At 45.1% G+C, this 12,984-nt stretch overlaps 1 protein-coding gene across 1 annotated transcript; it reads left to right on the top strand.

The window, feature by feature from the left end:
- LOC8078722 (cysteine proteinase inhibitor 4) lies at positions 766-1,660 on the top strand. Its single transcript, XM_002456785.2, has one exon. It carries the CDS (start codon positions 904-906, stop codon positions 1,369-1,371), a length of 468 nt encoding a protein of 155 aa, XP_002456830.1. The 5' UTR covers positions 766-903; the 3' UTR covers positions 1,372-1,660.

The following is a 12,984-nucleotide window of genomic DNA, read 5'->3' on the forward strand; positions in this document are numbered from 1 at the left end:
TGGGGAATTTTGTAAAGTTTTAGATTTTTAGGTATATCTAAACAAGGCCTTAAAAGTTATTGATGAATATATATTTATAATATGTGAATCAAATCTTATCTAAACAACTTTCTTTATGAGTACGGATGAGTACGGAGAGGAGAGAGTATTAATTTGTTACGTTGCAGCACCTTGTGGAGACGGCATTCTTGTATCCTCTTTAAGTCCTTGCCTCGGTGACTCGGTCCAACTTCTGAAGCACCTCTGGATAATTACGGGTATATATATATATATATATATATATATATATATATATATATATATATATATATATATATATATATATATATATATATATATATATATATATATGCCAGGAGTACGACTAGCTAGCTGAGCAAGCGTTAATACCAAATTACCAACTACAGAGCCGGAGACCGGCGCCGTGGTGCCGGTGCCGGACACGGGAGGTGTCGCGACAAAACCCTCAGTTTGTTGGTCAGAAACAACCCCTCGCGGCGCCGCGTCATAGCCCATGAGGATCCGACCCCACCACCACCTCACACGCTACGCTAGAGCAGGACGCAGCCCCGTCTACGCGGCACCACGCCCTCGCGAGCACTCACAACGTGTCCTCCGCTCCGCCGCCTCTCGTCCCTATCCGTCCCGCGCGCCGCCGCCTCGGGACGCGCAGTTCATGCACCCACACTGCGCGCCGCGTTTGGCCGCACCCAGCAAAAAAAACCCGGCGACGTCTTTCCGTTCCAAGCAGGCGAGAGAGCTCCCGCTATATAACGGCGAGACCGTAGCACACACTGCGCGGGGTCATCACAAAGCTGTCACAAACTCAGCATACACCGACACACCACGCCGCACTACTCGTGAGAAGCAGAGCGGACGAACACGCGGCGCGGACACTGCGATATGGATCCTCGTGCGCTCGGCGCTGGCATGCTGCTCGCCGTCCTGCTCATGGCCGCCACCGCGGCGGCGTCCGCGCGCCCCGACGACGACGACGTAGCGGGCAGCGGGGCCGGAGCCGGCGGCATACGGCAACCGGCGAGCGACGGGTACCGCGGGAGGAAGGTGGGGGCCAGGACGGAGGTGCGGGACGTGGAGAGCGACGGCGAGGTGCAGGAGCTCGGCCGCTTCTCCGTCGCCGAGTACAACCGCCAGCTTAGAGGCGACGGCGGCGGCAGGCTCGAGTTCGGCAGGGTGGTGGCGGCGCAGCGGCAGGTGGTGTCGGGGCTCAAGTACTACCTCCGCGTCGCGGCGGTGGAGGAAGGTGCGCAGAACGCCGGCGGCGAGCGCGCGTTCGACGCCGTCGTCGTTGTCAAGCCCTGGCTCGAGTCGCGCACCCTGCTCACGTTCGCGCCGGCGGCCGCCAAGTAAGCGCGGCGTGCATCGGTGCATGTCTAGGTAGTATATGTCAGGTCTGCCTTCTCGGAGACCATGGAGGGTGAATAAAAGTTTTGCTTGTGTTTTGCATAAACGTACTAGTACTAGAGAGTGAAGATGAACTGTACATGTGCTGCGGCGCAGATGTTTTTTTGAGGAAGGCTATTGTACAAAGAGAGTGAGAATAAATCGCTGCGCTTCTATAACTAAGCAGCAGGCTGTTTTGTTCATCAGAGCTTTCTTCGAATCAGAATAAATGTCAAAGTGATCAGTTTCGATTGAATAAGTGCGGATATTTTTGCTCATTGTTAAACATTGATCAGTAATATATAATGACCCGGTGCCATTTGCCTACCCAGTGCTAGCTTGGAGCCCAAATACGGGGTGTTTGTTGTTTGTGAAGCGGAGCCATGTCACGGCAAGCAAAGATGCACTTTTATACTTTCTATACTTTTGATCATTTGATGAGTCACAGCCGAGAATGGATAACTCATGTCTCATGGCTACATTATTATTGGGACGTTTCGTCTTTGTTTACTCCAAAGCTAAGCCTGATCGATCAGTTTGTCAACGTGCACGCATGCAAAAACCTCTTCCAAAGGAAAGAACACCCGTGAACAGTAGAAAAATAGAGAAAAAGAGGGCACACATTTAACGTTTTGTTTTTGCGCGCCTTTCACCATCCTTTTCGTGTCCATGCAGTGCAGTGTGCATGTGTACACTGTTTTATACGGAAGAAAATTGAAAATTGAGTGCGGCCTCCCCGCACCGAGTCCCCGTGGGCACCAGGCTCGTGCTGATGACGCGTGTACACCGGGATTTGGACACCCGATCAGCGCCGTAATCATTGGATAGTTACCTGAGTTAGTTCCATCGCACGGAAAAGAGCGCAGAAATAGGTCACGCCGCCGCCGATACATACCGCGGCCGGTTGTGCGAGTTGCCACCGGTTGCGCGATGTCTTTGTAGCCACCCAAGCCATACGACGGACTACGCCTTCAAAGATAATTCAGAGGAGATTTGTTCCCAATCAAATGCACCAGTAGACAGCATGGAAACGAACTCTGCCCTAATCAATGGTGACGTTGATGCTATTGATGCAACACAGGTACGTATGGATCGCTATGCACCTGATAACATTATAGAATTTATTTATGCTAGGTTTGTATGCTGGAACATCTCAAACAAGTGTTTTTATATAGGAGAACAACACTGCTGTCATCAAGTGCGCGTGTACATTGCACAGGACTGCATCAGTTTCGGAGTTGCTAGAATCTACGACACAACAATAAGATGAGGTATGAGATGTCAGTTTGATTATTATAAGCATGGAAAAAATCATACTATGTATTTCTTGGTTATTAAACACCTTTAAATTTTCTTTTTTTTTTGCGAACGAAACACCTTTAAATTTTCTCTCTACATATAACAGGTAGTAGATAAAACTGGACAACCTTTGATTCGCCCTCAAGTTGGAATGACTTTTGATTCAGAGGATAAAGCTTATGAGATGTACAACACCTATGCTGGTAAGGTCGGGTTTAGTATTAGAAAGAGTCATACGAAGCGCCGAGTTGATAAAACTATATGTCAAAAGTATATAGTTTGCACTAACCAAGGATTTCGAGGAAACGAGTCATCAAACAGGGACGTTACAAGGACGGGTTGTGATGCCCGTATTCAGTTTAGTGTTAGTAAAGAGGGGATTTGGAAAGTACAAAAGGTTGTACTTGATCACAATCATTATCTTGCTAGTCCAAATAAATTGCACAAGTTGAAGTCACAGCGTCGTGTAACCGAAGCAGACAAGCAGCTCATTGGTCAGATAAGAGAAGCTGGAATGAAGCCAGCCCAGGTGTATGAGTTCATGAAAGAGTTTTATGGAGGATCTGACAAAGTTCCATTCGCACAGATGGATAGCAACAATGAGATCGGTCGTAAGCGGAAGAAGTACTTAGAGTCCAATGATGCACAGTCATTGTTGGATTACTTGAAAAATAAGCAGAAAGATGATCCTGCATTTTTTTATGCTGCTCAAATAGATGAGGAAGATGGCCGGATAGCTAATTTCTTTTGGGCAGATGGTCAGTCGATTATGGACTATGCATGCTTTGGTGACGCTATATCATTTGACACCACCTTTCAGACTAATAAGTTTGAAATGCCTTTTGCTCCACTCCTTGGAACGAACCATCATAAACAAACAATAATTTTTGGGGCTGCACTGATATTTAATGAGACTATTGAATCATTTGTTTGGCTCTTTGAGACCTTCCTAATAGCAATGTCAGGCAAACATCCCAACACAATTTTCACTGATCAAGACGCGGCCATGGCAGGAGCAATTGCCTATGTATTTAGAAATACAAGTCATCGTCTTTGTTTGTGGCACATCTATCTTAATGCTGCTAAACATATAGGGCCCATAATTCAGAATTATCCTGACACATTTTTACCTGAATTTAAGAGATGTGTGTATGAAGATAGATCAGAAGATCTATTCATCCAGAAGTGGCAGGAATTGTTGAGTAAGTATAACCTTGAGAACAACCAATGGATGGCAAACTTATATGCTTTGAGGAAAAAGTGGGCCGCTGTATATCGTGACTCTTTTACTGCCGATATGAATTCAACTCAAAGAAGTGAAGGTATGAATAACGTCTTCAAGAAAAGATTTCGTAGAAAACTTGGACTTACTGAACTTCTTATAGAGTGCGAGAAGGTTTCCGCTAGCCTTCGTGAAAATGAGTTAGAAGCGGATTTTAATTCACGTCGAAAGAACCCAGTTACTTGCTTCCCAAATTTACCTCTATTGAAAACCGCAGCTGAATCCTATACAAAGAGGATGTATTTGGAGTTTGAGGAAGAATTTAAAGAATATTTTTCATTCTCTTGTAAATTGTTGCAAACTGATGGATCAATCTTCACATATATGGTTAAACATATGCAAGCTAATCATGGAGCAACGACTGTTTTTGACAGTGCGAATATATCCATTACATGTTCGTGCAGAAAGTATGAATCCATAGGTATGTGCACACATTTTGAATTATAATATAGTTTCTAATGTGCACCGATGGAAAATTATATCTTTATTTTGTAGGTATACTGTGCAAGCATGCCTTCAAAGTTTTTAGTGTGAACGATGTTTTCAAATTGCCGCCGCAATATATATTGGGAAGATGGACCAAATATGCAAAAAGAGGATTTTATATCGAGAAACAAGAAACCGGCGAAGAAAGTTTGAAAACGCGTGCTGCGCGTATCTCACGAAAGGCTACATCCCTTACATTGAAATGTTCATTGTCAAAAGAACTTCTTGATGATTTGGAGAAAGGTATAGATAAATTGGACTTGGAAGCAGATATTGCTATAAGCAAGTTGCAAGAAAAATCCGATGATGTTCCTCTAGTTTCAACTGAATGTGCTACAGACACATTGAACGGTACAATATCATTTAGAGTTCCCCATGTCATAAAGGGCCCAAAGAATAAGCGACTCCAAAGTGCAGTTGAAAAAAATACATCAAAGAAGAAAAAGAAAAGTTCCAAGACGAAAGGTATTGATCCTACCTTTCCTAGCTGATTTTGTTCCCACGAAAAAGTCTAACTTATATATTAATTATTTTTGTTCACAGGAGATGCTACAAATAATACTGCAGAGAATAGAGACGGAAGTGTTAATCCAAACCAATTAATCGTAAATGATTTACACTTATTGTTTTAGTTTTATATTTTATTTACTTACAATAAATTGTTATAAATAATTTCTTATACACGACACAGGATCTTCATGCTGGCAACAGTGGCGGTAATAGTACAATACAATTTGCAAATGATTCAGCCATGGTTGCTCCATTCATCCATGGCGGAGATACTAATAATGCTACAACGCCAAACTTCACAAACTGTGTATGGGCAATCTTCTACTGTGTCTGTTCCTTTCATGCAAGGCGGATATACGGATCTTTTACATGGTGTTCATCAAGATGCTGCAATGTCCTTATCCGCTAGGAAGTTAAATTTTGATGAGAATATGTAACTATATTGTTCAACAAGACGTCACTTTGTAGTACTTTTTTTGGATGGATTTGCTAGTTACGTTGGTTATCAATTTCAAATTTTTGCATATTCTATTCTCTATGATCACAGAAATAATCACAACATACTGTGATAATTTTCAGCAAAAATAGCCTCTTATATAAGTTTAAAAATAGCCAACATGCTATATGTATTTCGGAAAAAAAAATACAATGTGTAAACATATCTCAAAAGCCTTTGCACCATCAGAAAGATCATGGACTGCATCTGAATATTTTCATCATTATTACACAGGAATAGTTATGAAATCCAGCAGTGGTAAATTTGCACTCAAGTGATTGTACCAGTGACTGCTGGAAAATTAATCCTACTTCTAGACGTACAAGCAGCGCGTTAAAGCCAGGAGCCGAGAATGTACTACGAGCGTCGGGCGATCTGCAACTAACTTGCGAGCCGAGCGCTACGTGGACTTGACCCTGCGAGCCGAAGACGTGCGAGCCGAAGCGCTGAGATGCGAGTCGAGCGGACGGCTCTCCAAATCCCGGTGTACACGCGTACGAGCCTGGTGCCCACGGGGACTCGGTGCGGGGAGGCCGCACTCAATTTTCTTCCGTTTTATACTGTCCATATGCAGTGCAGTTTGCATGCGTACACAGTTTTAGATATTCCCGACAGCAGCATGGGTTCCAAGCGGTGCACCTTGCGGCTCTGCCCGTCGTCCTTGTGTTCCTCCGATCCAGTCGCCCGCCGCTGTTATCCGCTTCCTCGCCGAGTCCTAAATCGTGGCATCTCATATCCTCGGTAGATCTGGACATTGTCGTGCTCAATTTAAACGTGTCTTGATTATGCTCATGTTACATGAACTGTTGGCAAAGTTCATGATTATCGAGAGATTAAACTAAATCGTAAACGCCAATACTTGGCTATCCCAAAACTGCACGGTTATGTAAGAGAATGCAAGAATCTTTTTATTCAATGGCTTAGTTATGTTTTGCAAAATTGGCCCTTGTTTAAATGAACATTTTTTTTCCTCAACAAAACCGCGGCAAGTTGTCATCCGTACCAGTACGCGATGAGGACTTCAATCGGTCGTCAGACTTATCGTGGAAGGCTGCAAGACTATAACTCTGTTGTCCCTAATCCTCATCCTCATCGTCGGGCACTTGCATCGACGCAAGTCGAGCAAGCGAACAGACGTTCAGTTTCTTACCGTGGATTGAGGACGTGGCACGCAGCCACGACATGTAGCTCCTCCGTATTGCAGCTGTCCCTGTTGCATCAAACGTATGACGCACGCAGAAACTGCAGTGTGGAAGTTCACTGCCCAATGCGCGGCTGAATATCTATAATTCTAGGCCTTGTTTAGATGTGAAAAAAATTTAGATTTCGCTACTGTCGTATTTTTGTTTGTTTGTGGTAAATATTATCCAATCATAGAGTAACTAGGATCAAAAGATTCGTCTCGCGATTTACAGTCAAACTGTATGATTAGTTTTTATTTTATCTATATTTAATGTTTCATATATGTGCCTAGTTGGATGAGGAAATGACGCACGGTTGCACACCAAAGGTCAACGACACTGGTTGCACCAGCCTCAAAGCAGTGATAACCTGCAAAACTGAAGTCGGGTCATTATTTGGTAGGGCAGGCCAAGCATCAGCAGTCCCAAAAGGTGCATCAGCGGCCTGATTGAAAGGAAACAACGCGTACTCCAGCTCGACCATCAATCAATCTGCATATCTCGTTCATCAGAAGTTAAGGGCCTGTTTAGATTGGTAACGAAAATTTTTTGGGTGTCACATCGAATGTGTCGGAAGGATGTCGGGAGGGGTTTTTACAGACTAATAAAAAAACAAATTACATAGCTCGTCAGGAAACTGCAAGACAAATTTATTAAGCATAATTAATCTATCATTAGCATATGTGGGTTACTGTAGCACTTAAGGCTAATCAGGGAGTAACTAGGCTTAAAAGATTCGTCTCGCGATTCTCAACTAAACTGTGTAATTAGTTTATTTTTTTATCTACATTTAATGTTCCATGCATGTGTCTAAAAATTCGATGGGATGGATGAAAAATTTTTGGGTGGGGAACTAAACAGGGCCAGTACTAGCAAACAGTGAAATCAACACGCACAAAAATACATCACCAGAATGATGCCGAACAGCCAGTCATTTGCACTAGACCTGACTTTCACTGATTGGCAAATACGAGGTTTGCAGCGCCCTTTAATTTTAAAGGGCTGATATGTCCAGAATATCCAACGCTTCAGACCAAGCACACCTCAAGCATAGATCGCAACAGCCTAGCTCTCTTTGGCTAATAGTAACCTAATGTTCGCAAGGGGCTCGAGAACAGAAAATTAGTAGGATCCCTACGATAGCCCAACCATCTGGCACGTCAGTTTTGCATAAAACCCATCATTAGGTTAGTTCAGTTCCCCAAGATTTTAATATGAACCTGTTTGTCAGTTCAAGCATTAGGACTGAATATAGGCTTCTATTACCTCTTAAGCAGGGTCTAAAGAAGCTGTGGTGAAGGTCTCAAATGAATCTGCCTCCCATATCACCAACCCTAATATACTTACCTCATATGATATTTACATGATCAGCTAACTCAGTGAGATTACCCTAATATACTCGCCTCAGCTGAGTGAGCCTTCCTTGGAAGAATGGTGATCCAGACCACATGGAGAAGTTGATGACAAGGTTCAAAGGTCCCAATTCCATCATCATTTAGGGGCATGGTTCTTTTTTTTCGAGAACATGCTCGGCATGTATTTCATTAAGCAGAAGAGTAGAGTTCAACAAGGACCCAACAAATTTCAGTAATCCAGAGATTACCGAAGACACCCAAACGCAACATAGAAGCAACATGGCAACAACGAACAGGAGACACTCTGCAATCGTTTGTCTTTGATGGGGCTGCACCGGATGTTAGAGCTCTCTTGTCATAACTCAGTGAGAAGATGAGATTTTGAGGCCTACCTGGAGCAAAGAGTATTTTATATCTAACTGCCCCATCGCAGGTTTTGATCTAGACCACATCTCTAGGAGAGACCATTTTTTTGCTTTCTGTATCATAGCAGAGTTTCTGGTTTTTTCCTAGAGTGAGTGGCGAGTTGGGTCTGTTTACTTTTTGTGTATTTTTTTTTTGCAAAGGTTCTCTTACCCCTTTTTATCCTTCTTATTATTACAAAGATACACAGCTCTCTGCGTGATTGATAAAAAAATTGAAATTGTGTTCAAAAATTAAAAAAAAATGAAATGAAACACAACTGCATGGTGACGAAGAAAACAAAATTGATACAGATTGGTTAAAAATGTCATGGATAGATGAGGTTTTTTCCCCCTACTTACATCTCGGTATGATCCTTGTGCTTTCAACACGCCACCAAGGTTGCAATATGCATCAACCTAAAGTTGCAATGTAATCAATAAAAACCAGAAGGTCTGGATAATTTTGGAGATTTGATTCACTAGCATCCAATTAACAAAACTAATTGTCAATTACCAAACGAGGATCTAGTGCAAGCGCCTGATGACAACACGTTCCTTTTCGAGTATAAGCATTTGCTAAGTTCGAGAATGCATCAGCAAAGGTGGGTCGAAGCTACAAAGGATAATGTAAAGTTAGTCTGAAATCATTAAAAAATAAAGTGAAAAAACAAGTAGAAGTGTGCTGAACCCCATCACTGCCACCTTCAATTCACACACATCGCTTTGCGCGGACCATCTGGGTGCACGCGTCCTGGACGCCTCTACGTATTCCTCTCGTTGGCATGTAAGTCTATCTCGTCGCCTTAGTCGACGCTGCTGTCTTTATTCCTGGTCTCTAGACCTTGTTGTATCAAGGTATCTCTTTGGTAACCTTCTTGTACTACGTTTGGTTTAATATATATGTTATGTTTTCGTCAAAAAAAAAAAAATCTTGCGCCCTGGTTTGTCATCAGATAGTACACTCACCTGAATTGCGTGTTCATAGCACTGGATGGCACGATCTATATCACCTTTCTCCTGCAACAGACAATTAAAAAAAAATGTACTCAACCATGTAAGAAAAACATAATCCGGCATATTACTACCATATAATAACTTTCCCAAGGAATTGACCTCACCCTCCATGCATTCGCCATGTTGTTGAAGGACTCCGGAAAATTGGGCTGGATTGCAACAGCCTCCTCGTTCTTCGCGATGCACTTGTCAAACTCCCGGAGCTAAACATTTTTTTATATAAGCGAAAAGGCATCAATACAAGTATACAACGCACCGAACACACAGAGAACAAGGTATGAGTCTGAATTTCACTGAAAAAAAAACCTGGAAATAAACGGCGCCGAGCAACAGAAGGTTCTCCAAGAGCCGGGGGTTCTCCCTGTAAATGGCATTGCTCTGTTCAAGTGCCACTCTGAAATCCCCTACGTTGTAACTCTGTTGAGCGATGTCGAGCCGCGTGCGTTCATCAACTGAAACCAACCAAAAAAACCGCAACGAATGATCATTTGACACCACGGAATTAATTCCAACGGAAGGGTCTAGGAGCGGTCCGAACCTTGGAGTGAGTTCAGTATCAGGGCATCGATCGCCGTGCCGAGCTGCTGCGGCCGCGGGTAGGTAGGCAGGGGAGGGTAGGGCGCGCGCTGTTCCTCCCCAGCTGCCACGGCGCCACCGCCGCGGCCGCAAATGAGAGCATCGCCGCGCTCCGGTAGAGGACCGGAGCTTCTGTAATGGCCGCCGAACCCTAACTCCCGTCGTCGAGCCTCCGCGTACGCGCCCGCCGTACGGGACGAACGAGACTGGAGAGCATGCGTCAGTCACGCGTTTCTGTTCCGAGGAGCTGATGGATGATGGCGGTGGCTTTCTCTCATACGCGTCGCGCTCGGCGCTCGTGGAGGAAATTTAGGGGTTGCCACGCTAACTGTTAGACAGGCCAGATGGGGTTAATGTTGGACCGTTTGGTTTCCTGGTTTTGATCTTTAGTCAGGCTCCCTCTAGCCGCCGTATGGGCCTTAGCCAGGCTCCCAGAAAACGGATGGGGGTCCGTTTTTCTGGAGCCATGCTTGGGCCAGCTCGCTTGCGCTTCGCTCCGCTCGCCTCCTCCGCTCCGCTCCGCTTCTCCTCAGGCAAACGAGTTCGGCGTCCGGCGCCGGCGCATCGGCGCCGAAGTGCGCCTCCCGCACGCGCAGCGCCATGAACTCCCCGTCCATCTCGGCAACTCGAGCTCGTGCGCTGCTAATCCTCCATGCTCGCGGCTCGCGCTCGTGGCAAGCTCAGCCCGACCGGCAATGGCGGCGGTGCTTGCGCCCTGCGCCTATAAACGGGAGCGGTGCTTGCGCCAGAGCTGCTCGCTGAAGACGCGGACGGCAAGGGTGGCGCGCGCGCCTGCCAGCAAGATGCCGCTGTTGGTCATGAGCAAGATCTCCCGAGCGGAGGCCGAGGCGTCGGCGTCGGCGTCGCACCTCAGTGCAGAGCTCTAGAGCGGCAGCAGGGCTGCGCGGCCCGTTGCAGCAGCGGCGGCGGGCAGAGGTGAGGGCAGGGCAGAGGTGTGGTGTGGTGTGGCAAGCAGAGGTGAGGCCCATTTGTTCGATAAAATGCTTCAAAGGTGGTAATCGATTCTATGCAAAGCTGAACAAGCAACCAAACAAACTCTTATGGAAACTAGGCCAGTTGAGCAAACCAACCAAACAAACCCTGTTGACTTACTGGGGACAGGTCCAATATAGCCTGGCTCCAATCTTAGCCTGGTTCTAATTAAGCCAGGAAACCAAACAGACCCTTAGGGACCGAGTGGGGTATTTGTAATTTTGTATCGGCATATTGTCGTAGGGTTTATTTAAATGCACTCGGATTCACATTAATCATGTACAAGTACAAAGTATGTTGAGTTAATTAAAGTATAATGTAAATTAAATTTCACCCCAAACCACCTTAAAGTTGTTTTTTAGAAAATAACTTCATGAGTGACTTTAGATAAAGTTGAGTTGTTTTGGAAAAAGTGTTTCGCAAAATAGTTTCACAAACTACTTCATGCATAGTTGAGAGAGAAAAAAGAGAGAGAGAGAGCTGCAATAAGCTACTTTTTTCAGCTTCATCCCAACTTATGTCTTTGTGAGAGGAGGGGAAAAACAACTTCACCCATGAAACTGTTTTAGAAATAAGTGTTTGGCAAAAAAAAACAGCTCATGAAGCTGTTGTGAGCTGTACCAAACAGGCCCTAACATATATAAATTATAATGAATTTGATAATATTCAAACAAGACCTGTATCGGAAATTAGGTCTTTTTTTACCAAAGTATCCGAAATCAAGGGGTTTTTTTTTGTGTGTGTGTGAGAGAGAGAGATCAGGTGGGCGGGGCGCGGAGCTGCAGTTGGCTCGGTGGCCGGTGGGCTCGCGTTGGATTGAACTTCGGGGTTCTGGGTTTTTTGGACGGAGGGGATGTAGTTCCATCTTACGAGCTGGGCTACTTTTACGGCCCTGTTTCGCCATTGATTGTTTGGGCTGTCCGTATCTGGACGAGGAGAAATTGGGCCTAAATACTATGCCGCTCAAATAACACGAGAGAGTGATGGACCATAGTCGCCACTTCGAGGCGAGCCAGTTATGGATTCCCTTCCTTTTGCCAGTTCAGCTATTGCCTATTTCGTTCTTTTTCGTCCTGACGATGAGTGATGGCTGAGTTGTGATGAATGAAACGGAAGCCCATGTTGACTTGGGTCTGCAGTCTGCACGCACCTTTTTTCTTCACTTTTTGATGAGGGTGATCGTGCACCGTCGTATAGTGTGCTTGGCTGCATCTATCACCCGTCTTTACAGTTGATGAAGTGCGTGCCTAGTTCCATCCATCAACGCGCTACGGCGTAGTGCAAGTACCTGCGTACTTGTGTTGGGTTCATTTCAGGTTAATGCCAAAGCTGGTTATTGATTGCAGTACCTGCAGGCTTCTTTTTTTCAACAGCAAAGGTTCCGTTGGAGTGTGCAATTTTTTTTTGTTTTTTCTGTTAACATAAACTGATATCCAGTTTTTTGTATTGTTTATATAAAATCTGTAGGATCCAAATCGATCCAACATGTTGTTTATTTTTTTTTGAGGGGAAACATGTTGTTTATTTATTGTTGTATTGTATCTCATCAGTTGTGCACAAAAAGCATAAGTATAGGCATAGATAATATCGGACGAGAACGAAGCAACAAATCTCATGAATTTTTCATCTGGACCTGGCTAGATGCTCGATTACAGTCTAGGCCACGTGAACCGATCGACAGAGCTGTGTATCCTTTGTAGGCTAACCCAGATGCTCTACTACTCTACAAGTAGTACAGCTACAACAAAGCCGCGGTCCTCTACTGTACGGACACGTCCGCCCGCCCCCGCCCCTGAGGCGAAGTACACACCGCGACCGGCGGCCAGCGATAGACCAGCTCCGCCGATCTCGTAGACCAGACCAGACCCGAGCACTTAGCATGCGGCCACTGCACGCCGGCCCGAGTCGTCGAGCCTCAATCAGGCCAGGCCACGAAAGCCACACCGCACATGTCGGGCGCAGACCATCCATCCGTGTCCCGTCA

Source organism: Sorghum bicolor, chromosome 3 (genome assembly GCF_000003195.3).
Source record: "Sorghum bicolor cultivar BTx623 chromosome 3, Sorghum_bicolor_NCBIv3, whole genome shotgun sequence".
Lineage (NCBI taxonomy): Eukaryota > Viridiplantae > Streptophyta > Magnoliopsida > Poales > Poaceae > Sorghum > Sorghum bicolor.